Raw genomic sequence first — 17814 nt, 5'->3', positions numbered from 1 at the left:
CTTTATTATAAAAACACTGCTTAAAGAAAAAAAATATATTTATGTGCCTGTTGGTTAAAGCTTATGTGTTTGTTTTATGTATGTTGTGAGGAAAGTGTCAAAGCAGGGAAATGATTCTTCAGACAGAATATTCAGAAACATCGTTTATTCATTTTTAAATATATTCAAAGTACAAAAACAGAAGAACAACAAAAGAACCCTAAATGTGCCGGTGTGGTAGCTAAAACTACATCTCCCACAGCAACAACATAAGAAAGAAGAAGAAATCCCTCCAGCAGCCTCCTCTTTCTCACGTTTGTCTGTCTCCGTGCTCAGGAGAGTTTCACAACTTGGAATGATTTGATCTGTGGAGCACATGAGTAATGGAGGTTTCTGGATGAAGCCCAGCTGATGGAGGAATAGAGGAAAGGGTCAGGTGGATCCAAGGTGGAGCTAGATAATGCCGAGCTGCTTTTTCAGCCTCCTTAGCTGCTCCATGCTGATGTTGTTTCCGCCGCACACCACGATGACCACCGGGCCCAGACGCTGTGCCAGCTTGCCTTCGTCCTGCAGCCTTTTGATAATGTCACTGTACACAGCTGCCAGGGCAGCGCCGCAGGCAGGCTCCACCAAGACCTTCTCATCATCTGCACAAAGAGGAGACACCAAAGGAGATCAGTCTCACAGCTGACTTTGTGGCATATATATATTTTTTTCTGTTAGATCTGTTGTGCATCTGTTCAGCCGCATGTTTCACTCACCTACAAAGTGTTCCACGGCTTTTACAGCCTGCTGGTCTGTGACTACTTCTGAGAAAACGGTGTGCTCGTTCACCAGTTTAAGAGTCTGTGCAGACACCCTCGTCAGGCCCAGCGTGGTTGCAACACTGGAAAGAGCAAAGAAAGGTCAGGCTTTAGCACAGAAAGAGGAACAATGTGAGAAAAATGTGGGATGATGTTATTACTTTGATGATAAGGGTTTTGTACCTGGTAATTTCAGGTAAAGTGACCAGCTCTCCGGCCTTCATCGCAGCGTTGAGGCTATGTGCTCCCAAGGTTTCCATGGCAACAATGGGCACGTCAGCCCAATCCACGCGACGCAGTCCCTCCACCACACCGTTCAGCAGGCCTCCGCCTCCCACTGACAGCACTATCGCCCCTGGCTTCTCCTTCAGGTCTTGCTCCAGCTCCTTCACCAGAGATGTGTGGCCTTCCCTGCACGCACACAAACACAAACCCTCAGTTTCCAAATTCAACACTACTTGCAACTTGAAATCATAGTTTGCTTTCTTTCTCCTCACAACTTTCTCAAATGTGTGTTATAAAATGCTGATTATATCAAAAGCCCACAGCACAAGTGACTTAACACTTTATCTGTGACGTTCAATGTGTAAATGAATGAGTTAGCACTGCGATAAGATACCGTGTATCTGACATAACACCCGGTGCAGCCGCTCGAACTGTTCTGTGCATGAGTATGAATGATAGTGCATGATAAGACAGGTGTTACTATCAGACACTTGCACATTTTAGAACAATTTCATCTCCCTTGGAGAGCAGTCTTATCGCTTGTGCTTCTCTATCTGATGTGAAGCTGATGTGAAATGCTGTCACAGTCTCTGAAGGACAGACAGACAGGTGGATTTGAGAGTGCGTCTTACCAGATGAGGGGATCATCAAAGGGTGAGATGAAGATCCAGCCGGGGTTGTTTGCCACGAGCTGCTGTCCGTATTCGATGCTTTCATTCAGAGCCTGGAAAGAGACGTTTCATTTGATGAATTCAAAACGATCTGAAGTAACAGCAACCGAAATATGTTGTGCATCCACAAATCCATGAATGTATAAAATCGCTTTGTCCAGTTTGTAATCCTTATGTCATGCATCTCGCTCGTGTCTTCTTATTTTACATTCTCAGTTTGTCCTGAATGTATCAACAGAGCAACTCACACGTGTCACTGTTTAAAATGTAGTGTGGCTGAGTGTGAGATGAACAAACCTTGCCATGGATAACCACGGTGGCGCCCTCGTCCTTCAGCCTCTCCACTGTTGGGTTTGGTGTAACACTTGGAACGACTATAGTCGCAGGTACTCCGAGCTGACGGGCAGAATAAGCTGCTGCCATACCAGCATTTCCTCCTGTTGGGTCCAAAAGTGTCAAAGATTACACACTCAAATAAACAGAAGCAAAAACTATCCGTAAATTGATTTATCATTTTTGTGTATCAGTGCTCACCTGAGCAGCAGACAAAGCGCTCACATCCTCGCTCTGCCCACTACAAGGAAAGCACACAGGGTGTAAAGTGTTAGCAGATCATCAGGACAGTTCAGCTCGGAGCTGACACGTTTAAACTGGTCCACACTTACAGTTTTGCACAGGTGTCCGATGCCCCTGATCTTAAATGATCCTGTGGGCTGAGATGAATCCAGCTTGAGGTAAACTGAGGTCCCGGCTGCTTTGGTGAGGGCGAGGCTCTGCCTCACTGGAGTGGCCACATGAAGAGTCTGCTGGGTCTTCATCTCACTGCAGAGGAAAACATTACTATAATTATTTTTCTTTGTATCATCCCTCATAATATTTCCTCTTTTCTTGGAGATCATGGACTTACCAGTCTCAGATGGATGTTATCAGGCTCTGGTGGATTATTGATGATCCCAAACTTCCTTCTTCCTTTGACTCCTGCATCTGAAGTGCATATATACCTACTTGTGCTGTGGGCTTGGCAAAGGAGGCCCAGATATAGACCAATCAGAGTCAGGCATTCAGCCACTAGACCCTCCCAGTGAGGAAGAGGAGCGCTGAGGATGAATGAAATTACTCCCATTGAATTTGAATTTCATCCAAATTTCATTGGCAGCAATTTATTTTCTGATGTTATGATATGTCAGCAGGCTGATGTAAACTGATTTACAGACTGGGGAGGATTGTGCACGAAATAATACAAAAAAACAAGATTAATTTCCACATTTCTCTGTTATTATTAAGGAATATTTTAAATCTGTAATCTGGATTAGAAAGCGCGTAAAAACATGTTTTTCTTCAACATCATTACATCACTTCACCCTCTTCTCGTCTCATGTGTGTCCCCTCCTCATGACACTGTACACGGTGTCCTTTGCCTGTTGCTCTCCCCTCTAAAGGAACTGCGCACACCAGCGGCATTACCAAAAGAGTCGCTACTATTTTGACTCCGATGCCCAACTACCAAAAGCGGCCTCTGAGAAGAGCTCCGGTCGGACAGCGGACGGTTCAAACCTGAATGATCCGGTGTTCCCACGGTGTGAGCTGCTGTCTCAGGACAAGCTGAATAAAATTACCCACTTGTCATAAATAGGCGATCCAAGTGCACTGGACTCAAATATGATGCAATGTTGAGCTACTTTTACTTTTTTTTATTTTCTGCTGATTTATAATTAGATAATTAAATTTATAATTAGACAGCTGTCTGTGCAGATTTAAACATAAATAAAACACATCATTACGCACCAGCTGCAACATTGAAATGCTGCATGCGTTTATGCATCAGCAATAATAATGCAGTAACATTAAGACGCATTTCTGCTGCACAATGAGCACTTTCACTTTTAATACTTTGTTGATAACCTGCTTTGGCAATACTGTACTCGAGGTGATCAAACCAGTAGAGTTAATACAAAGATGCATGCAGCAGATGAAGTTTGCAGCGCAGCAGGGAGTCTGTGTAGTGAATAACGTGCAGCTCTGCAGACCGATATCAAGTTTCAGCCCAGTCAGAGCCTTAAAGAGCTGTTACAGTAATATAAAGACTGAGAGCAAACAGTAGACAGGTGGGTGTGATGAGTGCAGTGGGTCAGTGCTCAACATTGTAAGCTTCATCGTTAAATATGAGCTTGATCTTCATCATTTTTTATTCATCACCTCATATTTTTACTCCATTGTTTGGATCCATTGTCAGAAACAAAACCAGAACCAGAAAATGTTATGTGTTCTCAAATCTTATACAAGAAACAGAAGACACTGCCACAAGTTCAACCATGCAATCATTATGTGGTGACATAAAGCTTTAATTCTATATTATTGTGTTATTATTATATGTTATTGTAGTGCTCAATCACCTGTGCACCAAGTACTTTATGCACGTATAACATTCCATAATTATCCATTCAATCACATTTACTTACTTATTATATTTTCCATCAAACGTTACCAACAAAAATAATCCATGAAGATGAATTCAGTACAATAAAAAACAGTCCTATCAGACCTCTTCTTCACCTCCACCATCTGACATACCAGCTGGACCGCAGTGTCAAAGGCTACTCCATAAAGGATTGTTCCACCATCTGCTGGTGAAGAGCTGCACATACAAAAATATTTTTTTATCTTGGAGCAGTCGGCCTCATTTTCTAGTTTTGTTAGACAGTTCTGCACAATCGTATAAAAATCATTTTGCAGTTTAGCGCTAGAAATTGTTATTTATTGATACTTAAGTTACCACTGGAGCTGCAACTGATTTAGGAAAATGCCACAGAAATACTGAACACAAAAGACTTGAACTACCTCCAGGGGTGGACAATATAATTGTGGTCGCCCGATATAATTGTGATAATAATACAGTACAACTTTCCACATGAAATGTAGAAGTTATGTGCAATAAAGACACAGGAAAAAGTATCGAACACAGTAAGAAAAAGCACTAAACGAGCTGATTCCACATTGATTAGTTATCCCACCTGTGCTAATTAGAATCAGCTGGTCTACTGCATGTTGGTAGGTTAATACTTCCACTCTCTGAAAAAGGTCTGCCCAACTCTGAATGCAAGTAAACAAATCATTTTCATTTCATTTCATCATTTGTGGATGGGTAGATGCAAAGAACTTTCCAAGACCTTTGCAAACAACGCTGTTGTACAGCATAGTGATGGCACTGGTTACAGACGGGTTTCTCAACTTCTAAAATCACAGTTGGAGCCATTATCCACAAGTAGATGGACTATCACTCCATCATCAACCACCCATGCATAGGAGCTCCTCACAAGGGCAGTCAGAAGGTTGGTCAGATGAGTAGACCGTCCATCAATCCATCCACTTTCCATCGCCTATCCTTATCAGGGTCGCGTGGGGCTGGAGCTGATCCCAGCTGACATCTACCCACACAGGGTAGAACATGCACTTAGAGCTAACCACCCCCCAAACAAAGAATATGATATACAATATATGCATTCAATAAGTTCAATTTGTTCTCTGCATTTGACCTATCCTAAGTGTTAGGACCAGTGGGAAGCCACCATGCAGCACCCTCGGACCTACTCCAGTTCTAAACCACGTCTCGTCAAAGACAGCGACAGAAGAATTTCTTTTGCTAGTGAGACTTTTATTGTTCTCATCATGTCTACACACAGCATGACTAAAGTTTGAGCTTCTTGAATTTTCAACACCCGAAGCAGCCAGGTTTGACTGAAGGCTCTGCATCAGCCTCACCATCAGGAGAAAGTTCCTCTCCTGAGCTATCCACTGGACAGACCAGCATTTTGTAAAAGGACCTGTCCGCACTGAAGAAAAAACACGACAATCAATCAATGAATCAGTCTGAATACAAACCTGTCAATCCAACCAATCGTGACACACAGTCGCTTACTAAAAGCTGGTGACCCTCTCAGCCTCCAGGTGGGCCATTGTGATAAAGGGGTGCTTGAGAGCCTCCTTAGGAGTGATCCTCTTTTTGGGATCTGTATCGAGGAGACACTTGAGGAGCTTCACAAATGTTCTTTTGTCCTCCAGCTCAATAGATTCCCCTCCATCAGGGTACAACTGTATCTGGAAACAAAGAAGATGGTGGTTCAGTTTATTGACATTCAGAGTCATGAAATTACTCATGAACTGGACCATTTGCTCTTACCAGGTCATCCAGGCTTTTGACAGACCGCCTGTATCTTCTAGGCGCGAGGCCAGTGTCAAGCTGGTGGTCTCCTGGGGTCTACAGCAAAATATATAAAGTCAAATACTTCATTCTTTCTGCTACTTGTCCAATTTGGAGACAAAAATAAGAAGCAGAAGATAAAAACACCTTCAGCCTCCATGTTGGGTTGTCCGACTGCTCGATCATCTTGAAGAATCTGTGAGTGTTGGTTCCAGCACGGAGGAGGTGGTCAGCTGGCTGGCCGACTATTCTAGCAATGTCTCTGATCTGCAGAAAGAATATAACGAAACACGTCAGCATCCTACATCAAGTTCCCTGTTGTGTTTGGACACATGTGTGGGGCAGTTTGTACAGGAAAAGTGTGCATTTAAATCTCTTTAACATATCCGGTGACTTACCATCCGATACTCGCTGCGTGCTGAAAACAGGTGGTTGCAGAGGTACAAGAAGGCGAGCACACAGCCAAGACCCCACATGTCAATTGCCTCGGAGATGGGGAGACCCAGCGTGGCTTCAGGTGATCTGAGTGTTGCATACAAGTATAGCCAGTCTCTAAAGTGTACTCATGTTTGGCAAAATCTCTGCAAACATCAAAAGATGAGCGGTGCAGATTGAACCTACCTGTAACCCAGAGGCTGAATTTTCTCTCTCTGTTCCTCTTCTGAGGTACTGAATGCCAATCCAAAATCGATCAACTTCACTCTGAAGGGTTGCTCCTGCTGGTTTACAAGCATGATATTATCTGGCTTCAAATCCGCATGAATGACGCCAATGCCTTTCAGGGCATCAAAGGCCGTTAGCAACTGTGGAGACAAAGTAGGAAATGTAGACGATTAGAGAGCTGAGTGACCAGGAGCCTCTACAGATTAAGAAGAAATAACATCTGTGATTGTGTATGAGCACAACTTTACCTGCTGTGCAATTGGCCGTATTTCACTGGGAGACAGTGACTTAAAGGTTCTGTCCTTGATCAGCTGTAAGAGACTTCTGTCTAGCATTTCAAAAGCCAGACAGATGTGTCCTTTGTGCTCAAACATTTCGAAAAATTGAACCACGTTCTTCTTGACTGGGTCAAGAACGCTTAATACTTCAAGCATTTTGATCTGGAGAGAAACCAAAAGAAACAATTACATATGTCAAGGTTCATTTAATAAAAAAAAGCAAGACAGTAAGTAAACCAAAAACACAGTTATAATGGATATTTAATTTACCTCTCTTTTTTGAACGTAAGGCTTAGGCTTAAGAATCTTGAGGGCCACGTTCTGTGATGTCAACAGATTCAAACACTTGACGACTTTGCCAAAGCATCCTTCACCAGCGAAGCCCGACACGATGTAGCGATTTGTGATGCTGTGTAGAATGTCGTGTTTTTTCACCTTATAAATCTCCCTCTCCTTATCATCATCTGCGGAGACACAGAAACAAGACGCAGGGAGAACATGTGAAGGACATGGACCTGATGCTCACGTAAATATTGCTTTAGTTATTGTTCTATGACCACAGAGAACTAATGTCCCAAAGAAGAAGACTAAAATACACTGAATAACAAAATATATAACTGTTATGCCAAAGGCCACATCCTTCCACTGCACTGGTAGTAAGTACATGTACACAAAAATAATATTTTAAGGTGGCACATTTTCACAAACAATCTGTAAATTAACTTGGTGTTCACATCAATATAACTATATAAACTAAATATACTTCCCATTAGTTTCTTTTACCTGTGTCATCCATTGCTGAAGAGGAGGCTGGGCTTTTTGGCATGATGCACTCTTTAATGTTCAATATTCTTCTACTTCAACTTCTACTTTTTCAGTAGACTCCAGTTCCATTTGGTTCCATTCCGTTCCGAATGATTTGACGATTCTGTGGGTGTGTTTGTTTTTAAACTGAGAAATGAAGGACTCGCTTGATTTACATAGACAGTCTCTTCATTTGTGATTTATCCATGTGACCACTTCCTATCAAAAAGCAGAGGGCAGACAGTGAAGCCTATTGCTCGTAGTCTTTGTTGCAATCCATTCATTTTAGAAGTTTATTGCAACGTTGTTATATTTAGTCCCAGATACAGTGTTAATTCTTGCACCTGATTTTGATTATTTACATTGAAATGTTCAATTATTTTATTCACGTTTGAGTCATTTGACAATAGTTTGAGGACATTTTAGTTTAGTTTTTGTCAGTGAAGCTGTGTTGTTGTTTCTCTGTTGTGTGCAGATTGTATAGTTAATACAGCGCAGTATGTCCTCTTGTATTACAGGCATGAGATCTTTGCACATTCACGGTGTCTAGTGGATAACTTATGCTGATTTTGCAGCAGGCTATGCCCACCATAAGGTAATATTATTTCTAAACAACTGATACAGGCCCCCCCCATTGATGAATTGTAACTCACTGTTGTGCTGTTCACTTAGCACCACCTTCAGGCCCAAAAGGGCGCTGTCTAAATATCTGAACACTTTCATACTCTGCAGAAAACAAACCCCTTTGTTAAGCCTTTCCTCTGATGCCAACCTCAGGTCAAACTGTTTTGCTCAACTCTTTACAGCTTTCCTCAGATACTGCCTGATGCATGTTTTTTTTTAAAGTCATCAGCTCAAATAAATTTTTTATCAGCAACAGAAAAAAGAAATAGATGAATTATCATGAACATCGTCACTTTATTTTATATCTGTTTCACAAAAGACAATGCCATCGTCACTTTATTTTATATCTGTTTCACAAAAGACAATGCAGAATGAAAAGCTGCATTACAATGTGAAATTAAATAATGCAGCCATTAAATAAACACTGAGATGCATTGATATCATTGATATTAATGTAAACTAGCAATCCAGACTGACTGGTAGTTGCTCTATTTGGACAGTATACTGACAGTAAGATACATTACTGGATGTGTAGGCCACAGTATTGTGTGCAGGATTGACTTCAGTGTCCCCCAGTAGTAGCATCAAGAAAAACACAGTGGATTACTCACTGATACATGTGTTCACTTTTATGAACCTCAAGCATTGGCACACACAAAAAGGGGTTTGGCTGTGAGCATTTTTTTAATATAAATGAATGATGGCTCTGTTCCATTCAAATGCACTAGTAAGCCATGCTAAGTAGTCGGCATACACAATATCACAGCCTATAAACAGGTAACATGGTGAACGTGTTATTAGTTACGCCTGTGCTTTTCCTCCTATGACACAACGAAATGTCTGCTGTAAAAAAAAAAGGTGTATTGCTTGGCGGCTCCTAAAGAGCTGTTGTGAAGCTCACAGTGTGATATCTATTAACAGTCCTGCATCCCTTTAATCCACATATGGGCAAAGACATGAGTTGTGGTTGAAGCTGAGGTGGAGCTGAATGAAGCCTGGTTGCTCAAACAAGCCATCTGTAAGGTCGCCCACCTGGCATAACTTTAAGCCTTAATATAATGTGAACAGGTGAGTTGTATATAAATTCACCCTCAGTACAGTTGTCATGAACGGGGAAATTAGCTACAGAGACCAAAACTGTTTTTTGTACCAGGCTGTAAACATGTTTATTTCTGCTGTGAAACATGGGGACTTATGGAGACTGACTTGCTTCTGGAGCCAGCCTCAAGTGGACGACAAGAGGAACTGCAGCTTCTGCATTGGCTTCACTTCACAGCCATGCAGGTCGGTTCATTGCATCTACAGTAAACGTTGGACAAATCATACACTGGAAACAAGGCTTGACCTTCATCCTTAGAGGGGGCACCGGAGCCAAACCCCAGTATCCACCAGTGTGGGGCACTCACCATCTTCTAGGTTTTTTGTGGGCAAGTTTTTCCTCACTCGAACCGAGGGTCTAAGGACAGAGGGTGTCACTCCCTGTACAGATTGTAAAGCCCTCTGAGGCAAATGTACTTTGTGACTTTGGGCTATACAAATAAAATTTGATCTGATTTGATCTTCACCAGTGCCCTTAAAGAAACTAAGAACGCCCCTTGCCCTGAACATTAAATAACACATCTAAAAAACACAAAGCATAACCGAGTCATACATCCATTAATTGTACTTTTCCTTTCCTGACTCAGGCTCTCTCTCTCTCTCTCTCTTCATGCCTCCCCTCCTGCACACACAGCACTCAGAAATCCGCTATGGCAACAGGGGGAAAAAAGGAAAAGACAAGAAGAAGAAAAAAAAAAAGGAAAAGATTTGACAACATGGCGCACTTTCCTTGAGAAAAGTTTCTCCTGAACGCCACACAGCTCAGTCTTTGTGGAATTTCCTCGGCTCAGCTTGTCGACACTTTTTTTTTTGTGCGCTCCGAACTTTGGACACCTCTGCTGACTTTTGACGCACGAAAACGCACAGTCGTGTCCAAAAAAAAAAGAAAAAAAAAGAAGAGAAGTCAAGAAGTGGAGTGTGTGATGGGATGAGAGCGATAATCCGTCTCACAAACCAAAGCAGTCAGACAGGATGGAGAAGCAAACGACTCTGAAAGAAAAGGTAAATGGATTAAAAACAACTGCTTTATACACTGTCATGCGGAGCTGCCAGTTTTGTACTGCCCCCCTTTAAAAAACACCTTTTACCTCGCGTCCTGGACAGGAAATACCAAATGACCATTCCTGCGAAAACCTCGTAAAAAAAGAGACCTCTATCGATTTTCCAGTCATGCATACTGTACTGCGCTGCACGGTGGATGTGTGGGCTCTCCTGGCGCACACAATAGCCCAACATAAATGTGATTTCAGTGTCAATGGGAGATGATACAGATTGCAAAAATGGGCTTGTAAACTCAAACCACACTTATTTTGTTATTGCATGAAGAGAGGGAGCTTTGCATTGTGCATGAGTGGATCACCCCAAAAGAACAAAAAGTGAAAATATGCGCACAAACTTTTGGATGTGCACTCTTTGTCTTAATCTTATGATTAAGCCGCCAGGGTGTCCTCTGTGTCGGTGTAGGCTCTCATTATCTCTCTCCCTCTCCACCCTTCCTGCAGCCCACAAACAGAGAGCAGCCCCCCCAAGTATATGTTATGAGGCAGCACTCACAGTTGACCTTCCTCTCTCCTGGTCCTGCTAATCAGCTGAAAATCAGCTGCTGTGTGAGAGTGTTTCTTTCAAGGAGAAGGAGAAGGAGAGGAGGAGGGAAAGCCTGCATACTCTCAGGCCCTGCAAGTACTAATCTATAATAGATGCTTCTCCTGACATTTCTGTGGGAGCAAGCCTTTGAATGTCAGCATGTGTGACAGTGCTGTCAGCTGAGCCTGTTTGTGTATTTCCTGAGAGGTGTGTTGAGACTTACAGCAACAAACCAAAGCAGTGAAGTCCTGTTTTAACCCCCCGCCCCCTCCCCGTGCACACATCCTGCTGGGTTACTGGTGATGTTGCAGCTTAAATTGATCTTTTAGTCTTCTCTAGGTACAAAATAAAACACAGGACTCTTTTAAAAATCCTGCCAAAATAAAGCAGGAAGTCGGTCCTTTCCACGGTGCCATGTGCTAGAAAAGATAACCGAACGGTTATCAAGGAAGAAAAGGTGGAAAAGATGGAGGTCAAAGGGTGCGAAACAGCAAACTGATTGGCTCTTGTCTGTAACGTGATGTTGAATCTAGTTGATACCCAAAGCCCTCATGTCTGCTGCTTCTACTCCCCGGGCCTCTGGAAGTAATTACCAAGCCTGCCCTATCCCAGAATTCAGTCTGAGGAGGTGTGGTGAGAAAGAGGTATAATGGAAGCTGGCCCTAAAAACATGCAACCCGAGATGAATTTCATGATTCAGTAATACTCAGCAAACCGTCCCTGTTTAAACGGACGCGGCACTCATCTGCTTAATCACACTGTGCTGTGGGTGGATGCAGTTACAGTAAGACCTGAGTCAATATTATAATTGCTCTCGCATTCGGAGAGTTTGCCCACCAGTTTGTTCAGGAGTGTTACGAGTTGAATACAAATGACGAACAATAATGAATTCAGCCCCACATTAATGCTCGTGGCCTTGCTCGGAGGCAGGTATTATCCTATTTTAGGAGATTTATCAGAGGAGTGAAGATGTCTTCATTACACTGCTGCTATCTCTAAACTGCTTCGTAGAAGAATAACAGGTAATGAGTGAACAGCAGAGCAGACATCGGCGTGGAAGATTAAACCTTATGAGATTATCAAATGGACCTTGCTCGGACTTGAACAATAGCGGAAAGTTAAACGATGTTACATGTGCTAGTTTACAGATGTGCAGGTCAGTCAGAAGCCAAAAGACAAAACCAGCAATCTCTTTAGAAAGAGAGAGACAGAGAGTCAGAATGAAAGATCGGTTGACTTTATGCTGTCAGTGTATTTATCTGCAAATATGTAGTGTTTGATTTGAGCCCAATTAAAATCCCTGGAGAGAAATCAGTCTTTTCACAGCAAACGTTGATGTTGGCTTGTCTGCTGCTTATCTGGAAAAGCAGAGGTGTCTCACTTAAAGGTCCGCTGTGCAGGATCGATCTTCTGATCAAGGCTTCTTCACTGTTGCCCGTTCATATTTTATAAATCCAGAGGCGTTTTTGCTTTTTCAGTTGCAGCTCATAAACTTTGGAATAGCCTTCCCCGTTCCATCAGATCTGCTGAATCTGTGGTTTGTTTTAAGCGACCGCTGAGAACTCATTTCTGTAGTTTAGTCTTTGTATAAACTCTCTCTTTGTTAGCTCTGGTCGTATGTTTTAATCTTTGCCTATGTATTTTGCACATGTATGCATGCATGCATTCATATCTGTATGTAACTCTGTGTTTTAAAAAGTGCTATATAAACAAAATTATTCTTGCTATTCTTGATTAGTAGCATCTCCAGTGGCGCTGAAACTCGCAAAAAATGCAGAAGACCCAACCTAGAGCCAGTGTTTGTAGACTCTCTGTCTGTAGAAACATGGCGGACTCGGTGTAAGAGGTCATGAAAACACAACAATTCTCATTTTTTTCTTTATTATAGACCAATGAAAACATGTGTGTATGATTATTAGATTCCATTTCTGCCAGTAGATCCTGCTAAATGTTACTAACTGGATCTTTAAGTTCGTTCAGTGTCCCAGAAAGACAAGTGAGCCAGTATTTACAATACCAGAATCCTGGAGCTGGCCAAACTAAATTGAATTTAGACATTATTAATGAACAAATGAATTGTTTTTCTTGCTACAACATAAGATATGTGCTGTGAAAAAGGCCTGTTCAGCTCAAAGGACTACAATATATGTTTTCATTGCTTCTGTGGCGGAAGATGAGTTGGTTTGGAATAGTTTGTTATTGTGTCCCTTTGCTCAAGTAAATTATGTCATTATATTTTAATATTAGACAGATTTATAGCTCTCTCACTTCTCTCTGTCCATTTCTCCAGTTTTCAATCTTCGGTTCCCGGGCGGCGGGCAGACCTATCCGGTGTGTTTCTGGAGATGTAGGGGTCAGGTATGGTCTCAGCAAAGCAGAGTTCATGGAGAAAGTGCAGCAGAGCAACGAGGCGTGCCAGCGAGGTGACTTTCATGCGGCCGTTCAGCTGTACACTAACGCCTTGGAAGCTGACCCACAGAACTGCATCCTGTACAGTAACCGCTCGGCGGCACTTCTCAAACTGGGACAGCACCAGGCGGCACTGGATGATGCCGAAAAAGCTTGTGAGCTCAATCCCAAGTGGCCCAAGGTAAGTGTGCCAGAACAGCCCTTAAACTACGGCTGCACTAAAACTGCAGGTCTTTAGTGGGACAGCATGAAATAAAACAGAAATTATTGACTTCTCTCAAGTGCACCCATAGAGTGTGTCAAATCTAATCTGGGGGGTCTGGCGTCCATATCATTGCCAATTTGAAATTTAATAATCAGGACGTAGCTGAATAGATTGAAATGGGGTCGGCCTGTTTTTACTGTTTGTATGTTAAACGAAAAATTATTTTTGTAGTGTTGCTGAGAAAAAGTGACACTTTGTCAATATAATGGGGAATAATAGTACAGTAGGTAATGAGGCAGTACCGTGCCGTGTATCATTGTTCTGCTAGACTTTTGCATCATTGCTTTTTTTTTCTCACACATGATTTATCTTCAATTCAAAGTGTTTCAGATTCCTCTCACATTCTCGCTCCTCGGTTGCATTCTTGTGGCCGCTGATCAATACAAAGTTTTTTCTGGGGTCTTGTCTTTGATCTTGTCCAGGCCGTGTGGACTAACCTGCGATAGATTTCACATTACTCAGCCGCAGAGATCACTGGGAGACCCAATTCCTTTCGGCGTTAGGAACGCATTGATTTCATGATTTAGCACGGAGAGATACTTTTGTCTTTCGAGAGAGAGATTGATGATAATGTGGTAGAGTGCTATTGACGATAATTTGTCGCTACCAATGATGCATCAGCGGCCATCTCTTCTTTGATCCGAGGTCGTGTGTCTTCGGATGCTCAGGTAGGTTTCCTCCACTGTGAAGACGTGTCATTGCACTGAGAACTGTCACTTTCTATTACGTAGATAATGTGTACATCGCTCTTCACACTTCTATGAACGTACAGTCGCTGTCCAGCTGTTTTACATGTGTTTCAGTACAAAGCTATTCTATTCTGCAACAATACTCTGCCCTCCATGTTGTCACTTCTCACTCCGCAGCATTAACATAGAGCACATCTCATTCATTGGGAGAGATTTCATAACCCTTTGAGGCCACCGAGACCTCAACTATAATTGAAAATCACTGCCAAAATCATTCTCCTTTCTCCCTCTTTATATGCTGTCCAAGTACAATGAACTCTTTGTGGTCTGACTGGGGGATGGCTGGCTTAATCTCGACAGTGTAACTCTGCTTATTCTTGGATTTATTGCCTGACAGCTTTGAATCTCACGCTCAAGTTTGCGTTAGCAGACTCAGTGTCGATGCACAGCCTGACCCTCGTGTTGTACTTTGTAACAGGAGACAAAGGGATTAATATGTCTGTGGTATTGACAATCATACAGAGGGGTGCATGCTCTTGTTTTACATTAAGTCCCTTCGCTCGCCACTAGGGGTCAGTCATGTCAAACAGAAAGGTGGTTAAAAGGTTTTTAATCTGTGCAGGACAATAACGCATTCAAGCTATTTCATTCCTAACATCCTTTTCTTGCACTCGTTGGGTTCAAGGAGAGCTAAATGTTGATGATGACTGGCTTTTCTTCTTAAAGTAGAAATGTGCTTAAACGTGCATCAGCACAGTCACCGTGGAGAATTTGGTGGGAGGTGTTTTTTTTTTTTTTTTTTTTTTTTTTTTTTTGTATTTGATTAATGTACAGGTGGAGGCCAAGGTCACAACCAATCCATCTTCCTGTTTTTTTTTTCTTTCTTCCTCCGATGCGTCAGGAAGAAACTCTGATCTTCCATTCAGTCTTTAAGCATGTTGCATGAATGTGCTCTAGTAGATGTGAATGACCTGCGGTATGTATTACAACTCCTCTGTTCAGTTAGAGGCTGCCGCTAAGAATTGATTAGTAATGGTGGTCTTGACACTTATGCAGTTTGCCTCTGGGAAAGAGAGGTTTGGCGTTCTGCAGTCCATCTGCTGTGCCTGGATGTTTGATGAAGGAACAGGGATTAAATCACAGGAGTGTGCTGGCATTCAGATCCTGTGTGAGTACATAATATCATCAATCATACCTCCCTATGACTGCACTCCTGGATTGGCCCGTCAAAGCAGTGACAGGCGTGGTTTTGCTGCCCCAAGCACAAGTGAGCAGCCCACCCTCCTGAAGCCAACAGCCAGTCTCTGAAGGACCCCCCCCTCCCTCTCCCCTGTCTAATCTGTCAGCTTTCCCTGCTGTAAGTGCCAGAAAACACATTCTGAAAGAAGAAAAGAAAATCTGTGGTTTAATGACCCAAGACAGCTTTAGGCCCCTTTGTACCTCACCCTCTTACTGAATATAAAAAGCTTAAATGAGAACAAAATAGGTTGTCATTTCATAGACAAGGGGCCGCACACTTCTGTGTGTCTGCTCACATTTTGTCTCCAGTCTGGGAAGAAAACCGGGGAAGAAAATATGTGTGGTGTATAATCAAGCTGCTTTTCATAGCGCATGATTAATATTCAAGCACAAAAGGAGTGATAGTGCAGCCGGCTCTTAAACTTTAGCCAACACGTCTTGATAGTGTGCTATCAGTGTGAGATGGAACACGTTTTCCATTTCTTGGGAGTATTTTGTCATTTTTTAATTTTTTTTTTAGGGACAATACCTTCTCTATATATGGATTCCCTGTCTATTCTGCTCCTCCATCTGGTCCCACCCTCTCAAGGCGGCTGTTAAAGTGACGTGTTAAACAAACAACCCTTTGTGCTATCACTCCCATCCTCCTGCGTGAGCGCTGACAGTAGAGTTCCCAGGGAACCAAAAGATGACGACTGGCACCACGGTGTCAGGGGGAAACATCTCTATCATTTGCATATCTTCTGATTATAGGTTATGATGGTGCCTATCAAGGGTATTCTGTCTCCTCAAGTGGTTATTGCCAAAATTGCAGCGACACCTTCGTAATGACGGTTAAAAACCCATCATCGTTTCCCGAATGACGCCGCCTGTAACACATTTTCGTTCAAGTGCCTACCAGTATTTGCATACATTACAATTTTACAATTCTTTTTCGCCAACATAAACCTGTCCGTTCACATCCCAGTGGAGTGGCCTTGGGTTTGACTGAGACAATGAGTGTTTGCATTGGAAAAGGTCATGGTGTGCGGAGTGCTGAAAGGGGACTTTAATTACAGCGTCGGCATATCCAGTAATTGTGCAAGGAGTGGATGCTGACACCCCGATGAGGCAAAAAGCTCCTTTTTCCTGCAGTGCTGGATGATGACACTGACTGTTGCTGTTACTGTATGCAGAAAAGGAAAGAAAATGAGTTGTGTGTATATGTGTGTGTGTGTGGTTTGAAGAGACCTCGTCCTTTTGCCATTCTCAGCGGTGCTCTGCTTTTCATGTGGAAGAAAATCACTGGGGTGTAATGCTCCCCTGTTGGTATGACAGTCCGTTAAACCAGCTCTCATCTGATCTCGGTGTGTGTTAAGAAATAAAGAACCTGGCTTTTGATCTCATGTGGAGAGCGGTTATGGCTCTTGTGCCTTTTATTCTTGCTTTTATTCGCACCAGTTGAAACATTTATCCCATAACATCTCGGTGACCTGTTCTATTATTTTGATACATGCTGAATAATGAAGTGGAAACCTCTCAGTGGAGCTGCAGTAAGTGGGCCAAAACGTGTATATTTTTGTATTTGTGGAGCAGAGGACGAGTGTTAGGTGTTCTGTTTTAATACATCCATGAGTTATACGATCATTTGTGTGTATTCAGAGTAGAGTTTGTGTTCTTTTACAATATTTTCTCTGGAATTGTTGAAATGTCTTGCAAAGTTAGAGATGTTCTCCACTATGAGATGGATTGCCATGAACTTTGGCAGACAATTTATCCCGCTAGTGCCATCATCGGGTCAGATTTTCATTTCATTTGGCCAGTGGTAGTTGTTGGGTTATGCATGATATGCTGTTTATTTTTCATTGTGGGGATGTGGTCAATGTTTAGAATTTAGTGCACATACACGCATGCATACATAAAATGCACGCAGGTTGGTGGTCATGCACACATTTGCAGTCATGCCTTTAGTTGATTAGGTTATCATAATTATATGCTGTTTACTTTCCATTGTGGGAATGTGGTGAATGGAGTGTGCCAGAGGGCAGCAGAGGGCCCAGTGTTCACTTGGTGTTCAGAGAAAGAGCAAGAAGCACCAGTGTGATTAGCTTTTGGGTGAGCACCTGGGTGTGGTTTTGAGTCAGGGGAGCACGGAGACGCTTTTGCTTTTCAACCTGCTGATAATTCGACAAAAGCTCAAATAAAAGTTGAACCGAGTTGACTCCTGCGTCCTTTGTGCCAAGCCTGGTTGAGATCAGGCAGACAAATCTCTAATAACTCGACAGTAGTATTAGGGTAGGGGTTAG

The 17814-nt window shown here is 42.6% G+C and overlaps 3 protein-coding genes across 4 annotated transcripts in view; 1 reads left to right on the top strand and 2 right to left on the bottom strand.

The window, feature by feature from the left end:
- Nucleotides 1-78: 78 nt before the first annotated feature.
- Nucleotides 79-3307, bottom strand: LOC104921716 (L-serine dehydratase/L-threonine deaminase). Its single transcript, XM_010734335.3, has 9 exons — nt 3233-3307; nt 2586-2775; nt 2344-2500; nt 2213-2252; nt 1976-2115; nt 1640-1731; nt 966-1193; nt 741-865; nt 79-626 (listed from the first exon to the last, which is right to left on the bottom strand). Exons 3-9 carry the CDS (start codon nt 2494-2496, stop codon nt 433-435), a joined length of 972 nt encoding a protein of 323 aa, XP_010732637.2. The 5' UTR covers nt 2497-2500; nt 2586-2775; nt 3233-3307; the 3' UTR covers nt 79-432.
- A 2014-nt stretch (nt 3308-5321) lies between these two features.
- On the bottom strand, nt 5322-7693 carry LOC104921722 (homeodomain-interacting protein kinase 2-like). Its single transcript, XM_010734342.3, has 9 exons — nt 7601-7693; nt 7088-7281; nt 6788-6979; nt 6498-6679; nt 6275-6398; nt 6024-6143; nt 5856-5933; nt 5595-5773; nt 5322-5508 (listed from the first exon to the last, which is right to left on the bottom strand). The coding sequence occupies exons 1-9, from the start codon at nt 7641-7643 to the stop codon at nt 5388-5390; spliced, it is 1233 nt and encodes a 410-aa protein (XP_010732644.3). The 5' UTR covers nt 7644-7693; the 3' UTR covers nt 5322-5387.
- Nucleotides 7694-10233: 2540 nt separating this feature from the next.
- LOC104921717 (tetratricopeptide repeat protein 28) overlaps nt 10234-17814 on the top strand; it is a 163681-nt gene continuing 156100 nt past the window's right edge. For both annotated transcript variants that reach the window (XM_019255408.2, XM_019255407.2), the window contains exons 1-2: nt 10234-10345; nt 13218-13517. In XM_019255408.2, the coding sequence (XP_019110953.2) occupies nt 10316-10345; nt 13218-13517 (330 nt within the window). In that variant the 5' untranslated portion in view covers nt 10234-10315. The remainder of the gene's footprint in view (nt 10346-13217; nt 13518-17814) is intronic.

Source organism: Larimichthys crocea, chromosome III, assembly GCF_000972845.2.
Source record: "Larimichthys crocea isolate SSNF chromosome III, L_crocea_2.0, whole genome shotgun sequence".
Lineage (NCBI taxonomy): Eukaryota > Metazoa > Chordata > Actinopteri > Sciaenidae > Larimichthys > Larimichthys crocea.
Note: the sequence above shows the minus strand (reverse complement) of the source record. Positions and strands in the feature narration are given on the sequence as shown.